Here is a 19,323-nt window from a genome sequence, read left to right on the forward strand (position 1 = left end):
CACAGGTGCACCTTGTGCTGGGGACAAAAGGCCCCTCTAAAATGTGCTGTTTCGCCACAGATGTCTCAAGTTGAGGGAACATTTATATGGCATGCTGACTGCAGGAATGTCCACCAGAGCTGTTGGCAGATAATGTTCATTTCTCAAGTTTTAGAGAATTTGGCAGTACATCCAACTGGCCTCAACCGTAGACCACGCCAGCCCAGGACCTTCACATCCGGCTTCTTCGCAAGCTAGGTTGCATCCCTGAAAACCGGATGCATCCGCTTGTTGGCATCTCCGCTACGGGTGCATAAAAATTAAAGATCACTTGTAATTCTGATTAGTAAGCAACTGAGTTACTGCACACATTAAGGCAGCATTTCCCAAACTCGGCCCTCGGGACCCCAAAGGGTGCACGTTTTGTTTTTTTGTCCTAACACTACACAGCTGATTCAAATGATCAAAGCTTGATTAGTTGGTTATTTAAAAACCCCTTGGGGTCCCGAGGACAGAGTTTGGGAAACGCCGCCTTAATGTGTGCAGTAACTCAGCTGCTTACGATAAGAATCTGTCGTTACTGATGTGAAGGCGTTGATAGTTAGTGTTGAGTAGATGCAAATAATTAGGAAACCCTGCATTAAGTGGTTGGGCAACAAGGAATACAGGTAGGACAGGCTGTCAAACAACTTTGCATATTGAGGATTACAGTAAATTTGGTACAGAGAAATGCTCGGAGGGATCGTCTGTTGTAGGCCTTGCTGTAACAACAGTGTGGAATGCACAGTGTGGTTGGATTGACAGCAGCATGGTTGCAAAACGAGATCTGTCAGGAATATATCATCAGATATTTGGCCAGTTCCCTAACCTGTCAAAGCAAATTAAATTGGATTTGATGCAACCAGAAACCAGTCATTTCTCACATGGAAGTGTTAAATCAAGACGACATTTATTTACATTAATTCAATAACAGTAGTTACATACACAGGAACATTGATCAAGCAGGCGTTGATTGGTCACATTTTCTCGACTGGTGTGATGCCTAATATTTTCATCCCGTTGGCCAACACCGTGCAGACACCACTGAAGAGCCGCAGCCTAGCCTATCGACGAGGATGAACAAATGATCTGAATCATCATCTCAACGGTTTACATCATGAACATGTTCCTTATCAAAGGACAGTAATAAAACCTGTTAGCAAATGGTCAAAAGTAGATTTGTAATCTATATGGCTATGCCTGTATAAAATACATTTTCCAAGGTAAGGCCATTCACAATTAATGGATAGCATTGAATCTGAATACACCAGGCCCTAAATGCATTCTTTGACTGAAATGACACATGCACATTGTGGAATTTCCTACCTTGGGTCTCAGGCTATTTGTATTGAATAAGATATATGAGCAAATGATCAGTGTTTATCTACCTGTGCAACAGCTTGAGGGCTTCCCTTCACTGGCAGCTCCCTGTGTGCTGACGCAGCCAGGTGACTAGCCAGGCAGGAGAACAAAGACATTTTATGATTAGGTAATATAATAATATAATCATGTCCACACTGCCTGGACGTCAGACATTAAACACCATGCTCCTTACCTCAGTGTCATAAGGAAGTTGACGAGATGTTTTGGCTGCAGATCCTGTACAGACTGGTATAGAACTTCGTCATAGCTGAAAGTAGATAGTGAATGATGTAGGATAAATATTTTGATCACAATGGAAAACAGCATGGTCGGGTGTGACTGCATTTATTTAGCGACACTGACCGTTTCATCTGTGAGTACCCCACCCACACATGCTTACATTCCTCTATGATGTAATCAAATGCAACAGGAATGAGAGCAGGTTATTTAATTGGCTTCCAGTACACAGTAATTAGGGCTCAGAATAGTTCCTGGTTAGTGAACCATCCCAGCCCAACACGTAATCAGTGAAGAATAAGCCTGACCATTCTCCTATGTGTGGGGTTAGAGGGCATTCGCTTACCGAAGGAGGTGCTGGAGTATCGAAATACTCCTCTGATCTAGAAGAAGTGACGGGTCAAAGGCACCTTCCTCACCGTCGCCATAGCGATGTATTAAACTGAAATGACGACAGTTGGTGAGAAGTCAGACAATGAGTTGCTTAATCAAGCGTCAGTTCATGTATTGTACTGACGTTCTATATTATTGAGTTTATCCTGCAGTTTGTGAAATGATGAATGCTTCCTCATCACTCACCTACAGAGTCTGGCATGTGTGTACTGTAGAAACACCCCTGTATCACCTTGGGCCTGGAGGATCCTGTCCCAGTCAAACTTGTAGTCTGATCCTAGAGGCCCTTTAAAGTCCTGAGACGAGAAAGACAGAAAACAGGGTCATGCCTGAGCATAACCTGGAGCAATCTTCCATTGTTTTCATGCTTCAATAACCTATTTCCAAAGACACAGCTGTCGCTACACCTACAGACCCACAGTGTTCTTACCCTTTGTTTGCCCTTCGTTTCATATAGTAGGTAGGTAAGTTTGAAGAATAGGATGTTTGGTTGGTATGTCATATTCTTTAAGGTTAGGTCAAATTTGTTCACCTGAACTATGAGTGCGCTGATCCCCACTTTCTCAGCTGTGTCTTCTGGATACACCATTTCCTTGGTGGCTGAGGGGATAAATAATGTTAACTGACAGATTATTAATGACTAATAACTATACACCTAGGCTGAATCCCAAATGGCAACCTATTCCCCGCATAGAGCACTATTTTTGACCAGAGCCCTATGTCACCTGGCAAAAGTAGTGCACTATATAGGAAATAGGGTGTAATGGGAATATTTAAGATTAATAAAATTCGTATTCAGTTTAGAGTGGTACATAGTTTGGTGTATTGATATATTTTCCCTTTCTGTAATACACATGATTTACAGTGTTCTGCTTGTGACACTCGGGTTGATGGTCACTAGACTCAATGCAGTATGTTATGGATTCAACTCATATCTGTTGATAGTGATTGAGGTACAAGGACTCACTGAATATTTTGGTATTCTGTGAAACGTTGTGCGATTCTTTAGCAGCTGAGGAAGTCACTGCCTTTTGTTTTGACTTCCTACAAGCCTATTGGGCTGGTGTTTACAGAACAGTTGATTATGGTACTGTATAATGAAGGCCAAATAGACATTTTCTCTGCCTCTGTGCTGGGTGGCATCTCCCTGTTGCAACTTGTAATACATTTTTGATTGACTTTTATCTGGGGCTGCCCTTCTCTTTTGTTCACCTGGAAATTCCTATTACTTAGGGTTTCATTTGGGACGCTGCCAAAAATCTATATAATGACTCCCATGTCATGTCCTTACTCTTGGACTGGCTCATGTTCCTGAGCATCCTAGCCCGGGCTTCATCCAGGACGTCTTCCAGGAAAACCACCTCTCCTAGCCTCGTCTTCATACCCTGCACCAGGCCAAACGGTACATGCTGGCACCTGCAGCCAAACAGATAAAACAATACCTACATATAAACTCAGCAAAAAAAAGAAACATCCTCTCACTGTCAACTGTGTTTATTTTCAGAAAACTTAACATGTGTAAATAACAAGATTCAACAACTGAGACAAACTGAACAAGTTCCACAGGCATGTGACTAACAGAAATTGAATAATGTGTCCTTGAACAAAAGGGTGGGTCAAAATCAAAAGTAACATTCAGTATCTGGTGTGGCCACCAGCTGCATTAAGTACTGCAGTGCATCTCCTCTTCATGGACTGCACCAGATTTGCCAGTTCTTGCTGTGAGATGTTACCCCACTCTTCCACCAAGACACGTGCAAGTTCCCAGACATTTCTGGGGGAATGGCCCTAGCCCTCACCCTCTGATCCAACAGGTCCAGACGTGCTCAATGTGATTGAGATCTGGGCTCTTTGCTGGCCACTGACATTCCTGTCTTGCAGGAAATCATGCACATAACAAGCAGTATGACTGGTGGCATGCTGGAGGGTCACGCTCAGTCCGATGATGCTGTGACACACCGTCCCAGACCATGACGGACCCTCCACCTCCAAATCGATCCCTCTCCAGAGTACAGGCCTCGGTGTAACGCTCATTCCTTCGACAATAAACGCAAATCCGACCATCACCCCTGGTGAGACAAAACCGCAACAGTGAAGAGCACGTTTTGCAAGTCCTGTTTGGTCCAGCGAAGGTGGGTATTGGCCGATAGGCGATGTTGTTGCCGGTTATGTTTGGTGAGGACCTGCCTTACAACAGGCCAAAAAGACCTCAGTCCAGGCTCTCTCAGCCTATTGCGGACAGTCTGAGCACTGATGGAGGGATTGTGCGTTCCTGGTGTAACTCAGGCAGTTGTTGTTGCCATCCTGTACCTGTCCTGCAGGTGTGATGTTTGGATGTACTAATCCTGTGCAGGTGTTGTTACACGTGGTCTGCCACTGCGAGGACGATCAGCTGTCAGTCCTGTCTTCCTGTAGCGCTGTCTTAGGCATCTCACAGTACGGACCTTGCAATTTATTGCCCTGGCCACATCTGCAGTTCTCATGCCTCCTTGCAGCCTGCCTAAGGCACGTTCACTTAGATGAGCAGGGACCCCGAGAATCTTTATTTTGGTGTTTTTCAGAGTAAGTAGGAAGGCCTCTTTAGTGTCCTAAGTTTCCATAACTGTGACCTTAATTGCATACCGTCTGAAAGCTGTTAGTGTCTTAACAACCGTTCCACAGGTGCATGTTCATTAATTGTTTATGGTTCATTGAACAAGCATGGGAAGCAGTGTTTAAACCCTTTACAATGAAGATCTGTGAAGTTATTTGGATTTTTATGAATTATCTTTGAAAGACAGGGTCATGAAAAAGGGACGTTTCTTTTTTTGCTGAGTTTACATAAATATAACATTGGATAAAACAACTGCATAACAGTGCGGGGGGGAAACACAAACCCTGAAACCAAATAGATTTAGTATGGGACTATGTGTAGAAACAATCGATTGTTTGTATTGTGACAGCTGTGTACACAGCGTTACCTCTCAGCCCACGAGTGTCCCATAGCCAAGAGGATCTGGAACAGCTGCTGGAAATGAATCCCTTGACTTTTGTCTGTCTTCACAAAGAAACAAATGATAATACGTTTAGATAAAAGTTCATATAACACTGCTTTTTGTAGCCATTGCTGAGTGTTAGAGCAGTTTGGCCAAATGCTTACCACATAGATCATCTCATCGAAATTGTACCTTTCCTTTCGATCTAAGGCTGCAGCAAGATCTCTGGAAAGACACAACATGACAAAAATGATAATCAAGACTCACGTGTCACTTGATAATTACTAAAGTATTGCACACCAGTCATAACACTGTCAACCTTCTAAAGCATCACAGACCTGGTGATATAGAGAGATGTCCCATCACTGCGTAGTACTGTGGAGTAGCTGGACATGTCTCCAGCTGAAGAGAGATCCACCACGCCTGTCCCCTTCCTGTTAACAGATATGTATGTATGTATGTATGTATGTATGTATGTATGTATGTATGTATGTATGTATGTATATATATATATATATATATACTGCTCAAAAAAATAAAGGGAACACTTAAAACAACACAATGTAACTCCAAGTCAATCACACTTCTGTGAAATCAAACTGTCCACTTAGGAAGCAACACTGATTGACACTACATTTCACATGCTGCTGTGCAAATGGAATAGACAACAGGTTGAAATTATAGGCAATTAGCAAGAAACCCCCAATAAAGGAGTGGTTTTGCAGGTGGTGACCACAGACCACTTCTCAGTTCCTAAGCTTCCTGGCTGATGTTTTGGTCACTTTTGAATGCTGGCGGTGCTTTCACTCTAGTGGTAGCATGAGACGGAGTCTACAACCCACACAAGTGGCTCAGGTAGTGCAGCTCATCCAGGATGGGTCATCAATGCGAGCTGTGGCAAGAAGGTTTGCTGTGTCTGTCAGCGTAGTGTCCAGAGCATGGAGGCGCTACCAGGAGACAGGCCAGTACATAAGGAGACGTGGAGGAGGCCGTAGGAGGGCAACAAGGAGGAGCAGGAGAAGCACTGCCAGAGCCCTGCAAAATGACCTCCAGCATGCCACAAATGTGCATGTGTCTGCTCAAACGGTCAGAAACAGACTCCATGAGGGTGGCATGAGGGCCCGACGTCCACAGGTGGGGGTTGTGCTTACAGCCCAACACCGTGCAGGACGTTTTTCATTTGCCAGAGAACACCAAGATTGGCAAATTCGCCACTGGCACCCCGTGCTCTTCACAGATGAAAGCAGGTTCACACTGAGCACGTGACAGATGTGACAGAGTCTGGAGACGCCGTGGAGAACGTTCTGCTGCCTGCAGCATCCTCCAGCATGACCGCTTTGGCAGTGGGTCAGTCATGGTGTGGGGTGGCATTTCTTTGGGGGGCCGCACAGCCATCCATGTGCTCGTCAGAGGTAGCCTGACTGCCATTAGGTACCGAGATGAGATCCTCAGACCCCTTGTGAGACCATATGCTGGTGCGGTTGGCCCTGGGTTCCTCCTAATGCAAGACATTGCTAGACCTCATGTGGCTGGAGTGTGTCAGCAGTTCCTGCAAGTGGAAGGCATTGATGCTATGGACTGGCCCGCCCGTTCCCCAGACCTGAATCCAATTGAGCACATCTGGGACATCATGTCTTGCTCCATCCACCAACGCCACGTTGCACCACAGACTGTCCAGGAGTTGGCGGATGGTTTAGTCCAGGTCTGGGAGGAGATCCCTCAGGAGACCATCTGCCACCTCCTCAGGAGCATGCCCAGGCGTTGTAGGGAGGTCATACAGTCACGTGGAGGCCACACACACTACTGAGCCTCATTTTGACTTGTTTTAAGGACAATACATCAAAGTTGGATGCGACTGTAGTGTGGTTTTCCACTTTAATTTTGAGTGTGACTCCAAATCCAGACCTCCATGGGTTGATACATTTGATTTCCATTGATCATTTTTGTGTGATTTTGTTGTCAGCACATTCAACTATGTAAAGAAAAAAGTATTGAATAAAAATATTTCATTCATTCAGATCTAGGATGTGTTATTTTAGTGTTCCCTTTATTTTTTGAGCAGTGTATATACACACACACACACACATCACTTTTGTTTGTTAATTGGACACTTATTCTACATATACTATCACTGTTACCTGTGATCAATGCACACTTTTGTTTTATTTCTTAATCATTTCTACATACTTACCTATAAATAATCCATAGATTATTTCTCCGCTTAATTTAACACGTAGTAAGTAGTACTAGATGTTGGGTGGGAATGTTTACTTAAAGGTATGTGGTGACAGTTTGCTTAGTGTATGACATTTACCCAGACTTTTTACACAATGCTCTTTCATAACTCATAAGGATGTTTGCTTCCGTGACATACTCTGTGGTTTTCAGCAGGCCTCGTCTCTGTAGCTGCTGCACCACCTCCTGGGCTTGTTGTTGGTGAAAAGACTCTCCAGAGTAGATGTCAAAGTGAACCCCTAAGCGCTGAGAAACAGAAACACATTGCATCAATATTGACATCTGATAACAAAACGGGTGTGTTACAAAGGCGCTGACGTCTTGTGCACTTCCCTGGAATGACAACCCTGTCTGAGTTCATGTTAGGCAGCGCATGGGCATCAATACAAACAGTGTTTGCTTGAGTAGTGTACATTACTGTTTTAATTTAATAAAACAGTTTAGGCAAAAGTTTAGTCCTACAAAAGCCTTTTGGCTAGTTGGTCAGAGGTGTGCCGGCCGGTTCAATACCTTATAGACTTGTTGGTACTCCTCCACTGTGATCTCTCTAAACTGTTTCCATAGTAACAAGGCCTGGTGTTCCTGCTGTTCCAGCCGTCTAAAGAACTCTCTGGCCGCCTGTCCTATGACCTCATTGTTCTCCGCCTCCTTGTTCACCTGAACGTAAACCTACAGGACATGTATACACACACAAACAAACTTGTAAGGGAAGGCCACCAAAGACGTGTTCACACCTGCTGACATGACCGCATAAAATAACAACACAAGAGGGCAGTGGTTCAAGTTCTCTCTCAGAACTACTATGATTCTCACAACTTACATCAAATAGGTGTTGTAAGGGATTCTTTTTCAATTTCTCCTGACACCCAAAGAGCTGAAAGCCAGCTCCCAGCAAACCTAAAATCCACAGGCAAAGAGGTTATGGAAACCTGGCCCCTTTCCCAAGGCAATGGTTTACTATACATTTCAGCAAAAACGATCATTCTTATTTTCACATATAGATTTATATTACTTAAAGATAGTGATATGACGTAGGTGCCCAAAGTAAAAATCCCCCAAGGAAGTTGAAGCTCGTTTACTGCATTTCTACACAATTTAAACTCTAAAATGATATTTTGGAGAAAAATAAATAACAAACCCAGCCATTAATTATCACCACAATATTAGGTTTAAAGGTCTGTGGAACGGCATATACAATGTCAACCACTACTCAACCTCCTCATAAATTGACTCAACTGAGGAAAGGCGCATATATTCCAATGTAAAATAGATGCGTAATACACGCTATCAAGTCACATCAAGGCCAATTTTACACTAAAGGATTGCATGCATCCATCATTCCATTTGCAAAATAATGCAAGATAGGTTACTACTCCTAATGTGATTGCATAGTCATAATTTAGGCTAATAATATACCTCAGTTCAGAACAACGCATGCCTGAGCACACAGTGAGTAGGCCTAATCAGAGATGTTTCTTCTCCTTTCTTTGCATGGGAAGAATTTGGCATTTTAGAAACACATTTCATGCAATTTTACTACACTTTATATGACTGGAGACAAGCAACATGTTTTTAATACGACACAAATTAGTAGCTCACTCTGCTGATACTGACAAGCAGATCAGTAAATACGACCTTGTCTTGAATGCAACCATCTAACATAGATCTACGAAAACAAAAGACACAAATTGTACAATATAACGTCCATCTAGTGTGGAGGAAATGATTGTCCCCAGGTGTACTGATCCAATAATAAAAGACAGATGTGTGTGCACTCACTGTGTTTGACGTTGTGGGAGCGAAGTCTTGCGTCGCAATATCTGCTTTGATGCTCGCGGCAACATCATTTCACTGAGTCTACCTTTAAAGCTTCTCAGTGTAATTCTTTATGCTCTTCTTCTCTGCTTTACTCACCAAACTGCATGCCCCAATCTCCTAGGTAATTCACTCTAATGACATTATTTCCCAGGGATTCTTTCAGGTTGGCGATGAAGTTACCTAAAAAATAACATTGTGCATTTTTCAGTCACAATAGATACAATACTTCAAACACATCATGAATTTAGCCTGAGGTCAGGAACAATATCAAAAATGAACTCTGCCCTCTCCTGGTACGTTAAAGAACTTCAACTGAGTCTCACCAATAATGGTGGAACGCAGATGTCCAGCGTGAAACTTCTTGGCAATATTTGGAGAACTGTAAGAAAAACAAAAGGGAAATGTTGTCAATAAATTCATAAAAAGAAGGTAGCTATTTCTTTAGTGCTTGCCTCTTAACACTTTGCCTCAACATCCTAGACTCTGAAACAATACAAACGAATGGAAGTTTGAGGAGAACATATTTCAATACCTAAACTCCACCACAGTCGTTCCTTTTTTGAGGCCATCGAAAAGTTCACTTTTCACACCAAATTTGTGACGTTCTTGGCACAACTGCTCTAAAACTTTCTGAAACAAAACAAAAACAAATGTGTAGACTTTCTAGATGGTTGTCTTGTTCATTTATATACATTCTATTCCTACACGCTGGTTGATAAAAATATTTCAAACAGAGTCTGCAGTTTTCCGACTGACATGATCAAAATGAAAAGAGTAGGGAAAAAGGCATATTCACCTGTACTAACAGATTCCGACTAACTCTAAAGTGTATCACTCCCCGTCCAGCAAATATTTCTTCCACCACACTGTCTTGCTTTAACTGAAAGGAAATAGCATGCACTGTAATTCTGACAGGAGGGTGAAATCTAAATATCAGCAAAGTGTGAGTATGTGACTGACTACTAAACGTTTCAGTGTGAAGTTTCCCCTAGGTAACGATCTAGGATCAGTTTCTCCTCCCCCAATCAAAACCTTACCAATTAGTGTGGAAAATGTTAACCTGACCCAAGATCTGCATCTAGACTACAACGCTATTGGTCCCACCTGACTGGCCAGAGCCTCTGTCTGTGCCTGGAGGTCTCCATTAGTTGGCAGGATCCCATTCCTCAGCAGAGTGTTGACTGATAGCCGGAAATCTGGGGATTGCCTGAGATGAACAATATCAGAAGATCCATTGAGAAACATGGTGACTGTGTAGTGATAATCATGTTTGATTGAGGGATCTGTAAGGACCAGACTAGGACTGAGACTTCATTCAGTAGATCTCGCTCCCTCTCTCACACACACTGGTGTAAAGTATTTATGTAAAAATACCCCCCAAAAATACTTAAGTAGTATTTTAAAGTATCTGTACTTTACTATTTATATTTTTGACGACTTTTACTCTACTACATTCCTCAAGAAAATAATGTACTTTTTACTCCATACATTTTTCCTGACACCCAAAAGTACTAGTTACATCTTGAATGCTAAGCAGGACAGAACATTTAGGTGCCTCGTTTGTAAATTATGTCTGAGTGTTGGAGTGTGCCCCTGGCCATCTGTAAAATAATAAAACAAGAACATGTTACTGTCTGGTTTGCTTAAAACAAGGAATGTGAAATTATTCATCCTTGTATTTTTTAATACTTAAGAATATGTTAGCAATTACATTTACTTTGTAATACTTAAGTATAGTTAAAACCAAATATTTTTATTCAAGTAGTATGTGACTTCCATTTTTACTTGAGGCATTTTCTATTAAGGCATCCTTACTTTTACTCAAGTATGACAATTGGGTATTTTTCCACCACTGCACACTCACACTTAACTGTTTTTTGGAGACTGGGATAGCACAGACAGCTGAAATGAAGGCATCTTCAGACCGTCCCAAAGCCCTAGAGAGCTAAACCAAGAGAGGTCAAATATGAAAACTGCAATACACATTGTTGTTGTGTCAATTGAACCCCATAGCATAGATTATTGGTATGTTTTGAAGTCATGATTACCTACATTGACCAGCTTGAAATATTCAGAATACTCCGCTATCAATGTTAATTGGCCGATATAAATTCTAATTATAAATTTAAACAAACCGAGGGCATCTTGGTTCTTAATAATAATGACAGGCACAAACATGCGGATACTATTTGCTAACATTATGCACGAAATGAAACCCCACATAGCTAACGTTAGATAACTACACAAATTACACAGAACACATGCACTACCTTCGATGCAATACTTCTTCTGAAATAACAAGCCATGTGCATACGTCGACATCAATGCCGTGTTTTCATAAATTACATTCAATGGTCATAAAATAGATTATTCCATATCACATTCATGCGTGTTTTTGCAGCTGATGACATTCAAAAACTCATTTCCTGCTTAAGTGATCTTTGAACTCAACCTCACACGTTTCATCCAATCGAAGTGGTGTATTTGCCGACTACGTCATAGAAGATTGGGCACGTTAGATTTCCACTTCGGCGCTCTCTGGCGTCGTCTGTCGTCATACAGACTGTGATACCAAAATTAAATATGCTCTTGCAAATAATGATATATTTATGCAGTACTAACTTTTTCATTTATTTTGTATTCATAGTGATACATTTTCTTAAATGAATTGGCTCAAATAGGTCAGATATATGTTCCAATACCATAGAATAAGAATTAAGAACATGTATATTTCTAAAGTCAATAATACACCTGATAATGTAACCACACAATTGCTATGAGAGCAGTGATTATTTGACCAGTAAGTAATAACTCAACAGATAAAACAGACCTTTCAAGGTAGCCTATCAGTGTTTTATGTTTGAGAACATGAAGTCATAGGCTTCATGTTCCTTCCGCTAACTAGGTTTCCATCCAACCTTTTTATACGAGTAAAGTACATGTTGGATAACAAAATGTCATGACAGGCCTGATAGAAACAGAAAATGTGTCTTTAAAATTTCCAAATGTCAAAAAATTCTAAATATGCTGGACAAGGTGGGATATTTTTGTGTTGGTAAAATGTATGTGAGAAATTTTGATGGAGCGCTTTTATTGATATAATAAATCATATCAAAGTAAACACAATGACGTGGACCACGTCGAAGACTTGGATGTCGATTAAGGCAGCCCACCGCACCTCTCCGATTCAGAGGGGTTGGGTCAAATGCAGAAGACATATTTCAGTGGAATGCATTCAGTTGTAAACTGACTAGGTATCTCCCTTTCCCATCCCACTTTGACTGGTTGGGAAAGCCTGCAGTTTATTAAGCTACAGATTAAACTAATTATGAACTTCACAGGGTGGTGAAAATGCAAGGTGATGAGCTTGATGCTCCATTTCAATAAATATCGAGGGTCTTATTCTGGTGACACAAGACGCGTGGCTTCCGTTTGAAAATGTAAAAAACAATCTCATTCATTTGTCCATAATAATCTCATGTACCCACACTGGATCTGCGAGCTGTTGCCTAGAACGCACATGCCAATATCAATGAGCACCACGACATACATTTCTTATTTTTTTGGAAAACCACCAGTAGAGCTGAAAATGTGACAGAAACCCATTTAACTTTAACATTTTTTATTCGACACATGGGAATTTAACCACAATATGCATTTGTATGTCCACTACGTCATCACGCACAGCCTTTTATCCATAACAAGTCAATTCAATGAAAACACATCTGGTGGGAAAAATTAACATTGTTTTTAATGCAGATTATACAATATTCACCTGAAAATCTATCACCAATTGGATGGAAACCTAGCTACTATGAACATTTGTGTTTGGACAAGATAAAATACTTTCAAAGTACTCCTTCTCAAATGGTGGAGGAGATGGATTATATAATCACTGAAGTGGAACTTTCTCCAGCACACTTGGAAGAGATAAATTGAACAAAGATGTCAACTAGTCTAGCATTTTTTACTATGAAAAAGACAATGTGAAACCGGAACATCCTTTAATGTAAACCTATTATTCATAAGCTTTACCCAACCCAAGTCCATTAAGCTACATAGCCAATAAAATAAACAGGGAAAAAATAGCACTTTTTTTGTAGATTTTTTTTTTTTTTTAAAGGATAACTGTAACAAAGGTCAGGCAAAACGACAATTTACACAGGCCATTTACCATTACAACGTAACCATAGCTGATAGATCATAGGATGTCCTCTCCTGGAGTCCAGTCCAGAAGCTTCCTTGGATTATCTGCTCTTTTGTAGTGGACCACCCCTCCCAACTGTATAGGTTGATTTGATTAAAAAATAAAATAATTGTGTCTCATCATTTTTGAATCAAAGAAACATGTTTATGGAACAAAATAAATCTAAATGTGTGGTGGCAGAGTCATAGCCTGAGTGCCAGTCTGTTTGGGCTATAATGCCAACTCCTTGTCACTCATTGTCTTAGCTTGACAAGGACAGCAATGTAGTTGGAAAGAGCACAAATAGATCTAAGACGAGGTTAGCAGAGTTGGGAATGGAAGGTCACTTTATAAAAAGGCCTAAGAAAAAAGCCTAATAAATATCAATACAGCAATTAAAACAACGGAGGCCACTGGTAGAGTAATAGGTAGCAGAGGTCCATATATGTGTTGACAGCAGGAAGCACTCCAAGGTTTCATCCAAAATGGCACCCTATTTTATATATAGTGTACTAATTTTGACCGTAGCTCTATGGGCGCTGGCCAAAAGTAGTAAATTGGGTGCCATTTAAGCCGCAGCACAAATACCAGTTGCTGAAGAGAACGTAGTTGCCACTGACAGAAGCTTGAGGCATCCTAAGCCCACAGGGGAGATATGGCACTACTACAAGTCCAAATAGAGCCTGTGAGTCTCTGGAGAATACGGTTGGCAGAGAATCAAATGGGAGGCTTTGAGCAATAATAAAATGGGAAATTGGTATTCCATCAAATATGAGGTTTCACTCAGGAAACATCTGGGGAGGAAGAGAGAGCAGCTATGAATACAGATTCATGGAACAAAGTTCACAATACATTAAGCATGATACAGAAGTGACAGGGGTCTTTATAAAGAAGGGAGGAAGCATGTCAGTGTTTCCCATAGGTGTTTTTTTTCTTTCCACAGTGGCAAGAGTCACAAAGGGGGGGGGGGGGGGGGGGGGGGGGGGGTGTTCAGGTTCACTCTCCAATCACAATTTTTACATAGAAAAGCAACACAATTGGATGTTCTAAGTACACAGAAATCCTAAAACCACACCAGGAGACGACCTTCGAGGTCTGGAAAACATTAAGATATTTAGATTTAATGTTACCCTTTTATTCAAGTCCTCACGCACCTAGGACTGTTTGGTTAGCAATGTTTCTGTAGCACATGTGATGGCATTTGAAAAACAATTGCCCATTGCATTGATGGAAATAATCATGATATAATTTTACCAGGTAGGCATAGGCTACTTTATAGCAAGTTAACATTTAATTGAGAAGGTTTTTGGGAAAGCCTTTCCATCCACCAAGACATTTGAGTCGCTATATTTCCCCCAGTCAAATTGTAGGGGTGTGGTGGCAACAATTTAGCAGCGGCGGTGCGATGCTGCTAAAATAATATGGGAAACACTGCACTGACAGAGGGAAGTTTATTACTCACAGCTAGCAGGTTGCTCTCCAAATCGCCGCATTAGCTGATCGTGAGTGAACTTAACGAAAGCATCATATTGCTCTGCAAAAAGAGAGAAAAAGGTCTGACAATAAATAGAGTGCTATATATTCTGCAGAGGTCACAGAAACAGTTTCTCCAACACACCTGCTAGTTTTGTTGTCAATATTTCGTCATATTCTTCCCTTATCTTCTCCTCTCGTTCTTTAAGTAGTCGTTCACAGATCATCCCAACTTGTCTCAAGGTAAATAGAGGTTGCTCTTTTCTAGATGGAGAGACTGCACCAGAAGATGTTCCTATATAGAGAATAAGTATCCATTATCAAAGAGAACATTCTCAAAACCACATGTAAAACTTGACCAAAAAAATGACATTAAATGAAGCCAAGCGACATACAACTAACTGCAAGCTAACAAAAGGGATAACAATTGTTGTGAGGTAACCAATGGTTTCCATTTGATGAACCCCCTCAGATGTGTCTATTCCTCCTGATGTCCTTCCTGAGTAAAAGCAGACTGGACATACCAGGCAGACTGGATCCATTAAGGATGGAGCTATGGGGTTGTGACTCCAGGGGACAACAGCCCTCGGTCTGCTGAAAGCTGTTCTCCAGGTGCCTTCGCTTCTGCATCCGCTTGTACTCTTGCTTGATATTGTGCAGGATTTGCTCTGGAATGGAAAACAAGGGCAAGATGTAGTTAGGGCAAGCTAATCAATCATTCCAAATAAGAAATTGCACAACATACTCAAACAATATACCCTGTGAGTCATCTTGATACTTCACTAAGTAACTAACAACAATATGACCTTAATTCAAGGACAAAGGCTACAAAACACGAGCTATCCACTTCCGTAGCAAATGAGAACCCCATCCCAACCCCTGCAGGAAGCAATTCCACTGCACAGACTACGCCATGTTCGACCAGTTGTGGAAAAAGTATCCAACTGTCATACTTGAGTAAAAGATAACTTAATGGAAAATGACTCAAGTAAAAGTCCCCCAGTAAAATACAACTTGAGTAAGCCTAAAAGTATTTGGTTTTAAATATTCTTAAGTACCAAAAATACATTTAATGGCTAACATATGCCTAAGTATCAAAAGTATAAATAATTTCTCATTCATTATATTAAGTAAATTTACAGACAGCGAGGGGCACACTCCAACATCATTTACAAACTATGCATGTCCACCAGATCAAAGGCAGTAGGGATAACCTCTTGATAAGTGTGTGAATTGTACAATGTTCCTGTCCTTTAAAGCATTCAAACTATAACATGTGTCAGGGAAAATGTAAGGAGTAAAAAGCACATTATTTTCTTTAGCAATGTTGTGAAGTAAAAGTAAACAAAAATATAAAATAGTAAAGATACCCATAAAAAAAATGTAAAGTAGTTTTACTAAACCTAGTACTTTACACCAGTATTTGACTAATATATTGCCCATATGGCTACATGCCATCATCCTGTTGCTGTTAAAGAAGTATTTATCAGATACATGTCTGGCTAAATGTAAAATGCTCATTTATAAGACCTATGCTAGCTAGCTTAGCTTGAAGGATTAGCACCGGCCTACTAGCTGCCGTTAGTTAGCAAGCTAGTTGAACAAACAGTTGTGTCTAAGTCACAGGTTTCAACAACAAATGCAAGAAGTGTTTACAAGTTTATCGGTAACTTACTGTAGCTACTAGTCAGGCATTTGATATTGCTTAGCCAACTAGTTAGTAGTTAGCTACGCTAACATAGCTAATCTCACCAAGGTGCCCTAACAACACCTTTCATTCATAGATTCCCACTCATGCCTTAAAATCTAGTAGCTATTAACTGTTGCTAACCCGTTGTGAGTCTGGACGACACTTCTCCAAATGGTGAGGGCTCCATACGCAGATATTTCTGGGGTGATGAAGTCGAGGCGGCTTGAGACATTGGGGTGCACCTCCTCCTTTTGGGGGACGCCTGGTTCATCAATGGATCGAAATCCATAGTCCTTTTCAAAGTAGCCCCACAAGCCATTCCGTTGGGAATATTATGGATCTATAAAAACGAGATAAAGCTGTGGTTTTCGCTATCAGAGGGCACACCAGAGCTCCTGTGACTGGGTCCCTCCGCTGACTTTCTTCGACTACCCTCAAGGGAAAATTCAAGTTATGCACAAATGGCTTCGTTTTTCACCTCTCGAGTCTTAATACCATCCAAAACGCAGACCCTGTAATGGCCTAGTGTTAGTAGAAATTCATCCAATCAATTATTGTATGTGAATGATCATATAAAACCAGATGACAGTAGATTTCAGACAAATATTTCCTTCTCCCAGCGCCGTCGTCAAATTCTCTCCTCGATGACAACCAACATGGCGTCAAAACAACGTTCATTTTACATTCTGAGCTAATGGGCATGCGCACTTAACGAATCTCGTGTTAGTTAATGTAGTTTATTTTGTATACAGTTTATACTTGTTCATATGCAATACTTGGCGCCTTTGCACTACATTCCCCACATAAACCGTGAATGCCAAAAGCACTCGCCAATTTGAAATGGGTGTGTGCAATCTGGTATCCTTGGGACGTTCATTGAAATTGAAATGTAAAATGTTTAAGGTAAGGGTTAAGGTTTATAGATAAGGGTTAGAGTTAGGTAAGGGTTAGGCTAAGGGTAGGGGTTAAAGTTAGGGTAAGGATTTCGGGTAGGGACGTCCCAAGGATTCCACATAGTACTGACCAATTTAAATGCCACAGTACTTTCAAATTATTTACAGAATTGGAAAAAGCTATTAGTTAATTCCTAACGAAGAACAGAACGTTTGAAAACGTGTCCTCCAGTCATTGTCTCATTTCTGAATGTGCATATTTGATTCAACTTATTTTATTGTTCTTGTAAATAACAGTACTTTGCTAGATCTATTCTCTATTGTTCTGTGCTGCAATGTGACTTATTTACCAGCAGGAAGAAAGAACAATGAGCTGCGTTTAGACAGGCGACCAAATCCTGATTTTTTTTTTTACTCAGCTCTGATTTGGTTGGTCAAAAGACCAATTAGTAGAGAAAAAATATATGACTGTTTAAACGCAGCCCGTGAAGTTTGCAGGAAATCTATTATTACAGCTAATCCCAGACTTTTCAAAAGATTGGACAAAGTAAAATATTCCTTAAACGTTTCTCGCTCATATGGGACATCCCCATGTCAGTAGGCTACATACTTTCAGTTTAGGACTGGCCCAATTGTGTTTGAGGTGCACTTCCTTATTTAGATGTTGTTTATGTCCAGTTTCAGATATACCTGAACTAATGTCGGTTAAACCAGAACTAAAGTCTAACGTAATACGTCAGCTGCTCGATTAAATTCCTGGTTCATATGTGTTAAAATAAGAGATGAGATGAGGAGCAGAAAAGCTCTCTCTTTGCAAATTACAGGCCGAATGTTCTCTCTTTTGAAATTCGAAAGATGCTAACACCAGCAAAACCCATGAGTTGTCGAAACCAGTGACGAAAAATCTAACTATAATCAAATTGTAGTTGTCACTTGCTTTGTAAACAACAGGTGTAGTGTTTACTTACGTGATCTTCCCAACCATGTAGAGAAAAAAAAATATGAGTAAAGATAAATTGGCTATATAGGCAGCGGTGACCCCTCATTCAGGGCAGAATAAAATCTTTTTTTTTTGGGGGGGGGGGGGGGGTCGCATGTTATTTTAGCATTATTACGTGTCACATATCAGTTTGAAAACAATGTAAAAATAATAATAATTCATTGTAAAGCCACTTACAAACATTGTCTCTTTTTTGCTCCCTTGCGTAAGGCAGCTCCAAAATGCAGGTGTTTCAGCCAAGCTTAATGCTTTCTGTGGTGGTGGGGCAGCAAACGGAAAATACTGAGAGTAGGGGTTGGTAATGTTCTCTAGTTGCGACGTGATTGGCTCAGTGTTCTGTCACTCATGGGGACTCTATGTCACCACCAAATCTAAGGGTAGAGCTTGAAAATTCAAGCCCCTTGGGTGCTGCCATAGAGTTACATTAGAAGTGCCCATCCAAGAAGTCTCAAGGTAATTGGCCACAGATAAAAGGATGCCAAATCACGTTAGCTTTGATACTTTCAAAATCTTAGCTAGCAGTCATCATCATAAATCAAGTCTACAATCTACTGGCAAATGCTTTTTAATCCTTGCCATATGAAGAGAAATAACAAAGAGGAATTATAGATGCAACGTATCGGTGCTCATCTACTATTGGACATAAACAAGTTGGAAATCGCAAATTCAACAATTTAGTGGTTTGGAAGGAATCAGTAGCTAACTGCAAGCATTGCGAAGAAATCACTAGCCTGCTATTCAGTGGAGTGGCTGTGTGGTCCCAAGTCTGGGATTAAGGGTCTCTTTTCCAAGCTTAAAATGATAAACATTCACCATTGGCCATGCTGTCAATCCAGCATGTTTTCTGCCCCGCTGAAAACAACTGTTAACTCGGAACTGGGAAATCTGACTTCAGTGAGTTCAAGACAACTGGGAACTCGGGGAAAAAACGAGCTCCGACTTAGAAAATACGTTTTGAACGGTCATCCAACTCGGAATTGTAAGTCAGGAACCCGGGCTTCTTTCTAGAGCTACGACTTGAAGATCACTGACGTCATCATGAT

The 19,323-nt window shown here is 40.9% G+C and overlaps 2 protein-coding genes across 9 annotated transcripts; both read right to left on the bottom strand.

The window, feature by feature from the left end:
* Positions 1–906: 906 nt before the first annotated feature.
* On the bottom strand, positions 907–11,468 carry rars2 (arginyl-tRNA synthetase 2, mitochondrial). 5 transcript variants are annotated; one of them, XM_021600225.2, is made up of 20 exons: positions 11,309–11,468; positions 10,910–10,983; positions 10,143–10,245; positions 9,835–9,918; positions 9,571–9,668; positions 9,362–9,417; positions 9,135–9,218; positions 8,041–8,117; positions 7,731–7,889; positions 7,360–7,466; positions 5,324–5,419; positions 5,150–5,210; positions 4,971–5,047; positions 3,302–3,426; positions 2,543–2,610; positions 2,197–2,306; positions 1,964–2,059; positions 1,574–1,648; positions 1,407–1,470; positions 907–1,082 (listed from the first exon to the last, which is right to left on the bottom strand). In XM_021600225.2, the coding sequence occupies exons 1-20, from the start codon at positions 11,348–11,350 to the stop codon at positions 996–998; spliced, it is 1,743 nt and encodes a 580-aa protein (XP_021455900.1). In that variant the 5' UTR covers positions 11,351–11,468; the 3' UTR covers positions 907–995. The 5 variants fall into 5 exon arrangements, with proteins under 5 accessions (XP_021455900.1, XP_021455903.1, XP_036831550.1 ...); XM_021600228.2 differs by having other exon boundaries at positions 10,903–10,983; XM_036975655.1 differs by lacking the exon at positions 9,835–9,918.
* A 1,175-nt stretch (positions 11,469–12,643) lies between these two features.
* On the bottom strand, positions 12,644–18,591 carry akirin2 (akirin 2). 4 transcript variants are annotated; one of them, XR_005051435.1, is made up of 6 exons: positions 18,249–18,265; positions 16,529–16,727; positions 15,222–15,365; positions 14,843–14,992; positions 14,687–14,780; positions 12,644–14,018 (listed from the first exon to the last, which is right to left on the bottom strand). XR_005051435.1 is itself a non-coding variant. In XM_036975440.1 (6 exons), the coding sequence occupies exons 1-6, from the start codon at positions 18,461–18,463 to the stop codon at positions 14,008–14,010; spliced, it is 582 nt and encodes a 193-aa protein (XP_036831335.1). In that variant the 5' UTR covers positions 18,464–18,591; the 3' UTR covers positions 12,644–14,007.
* Between the last annotated feature and the right edge of the window lie 732 nt (positions 18,592–19,323).

Source organism: Oncorhynchus mykiss, chromosome 4, assembly GCF_013265735.2.
Source record: "Oncorhynchus mykiss isolate Arlee chromosome 4, USDA_OmykA_1.1, whole genome shotgun sequence".
Lineage (NCBI taxonomy): Eukaryota > Metazoa > Chordata > Actinopteri > Salmoniformes > Salmonidae > Oncorhynchus > Oncorhynchus mykiss.

Bases quoted from the DNA above. Each gene is read 5' to 3' on its own strand.
- rars2 (XM_021600225.2), bottom strand. From the start codon at position 11,350: ATGCACATGGCTTGTTATTTCAGAAGAAGTATTGCATCGAAG. The intron at 9,219-9,361 runs GTGAGACTCAGT...GTTATTTTTTAG, and splicing joins TCTGCGTTCCACCATTATTG to GTAACTTCATCGCCAACCTG. The intron at 1,471-1,573 runs GTAAGGAGCATG...CTGCCTGGCTAG, and splicing joins AACTTCCTTATGACACTGAG to TCACCTGGCTGCGTCAGCAC.
- akirin2 (XM_036975440.1), bottom strand. The intron at 15,366-16,528 runs GTTAGCAACAGT...TTTCCATTCCAG, and splicing joins GTCGTCCAGACTCACAACGG to AGCAAATCCTGCACAATATC. The intron at 14,993-15,221 runs GTATGTCCAGTC...TTCTCTATATAG, and splicing joins TAATGGATCCAGTCTGCCTG to GAACATCTTCTGGTGCAGTC.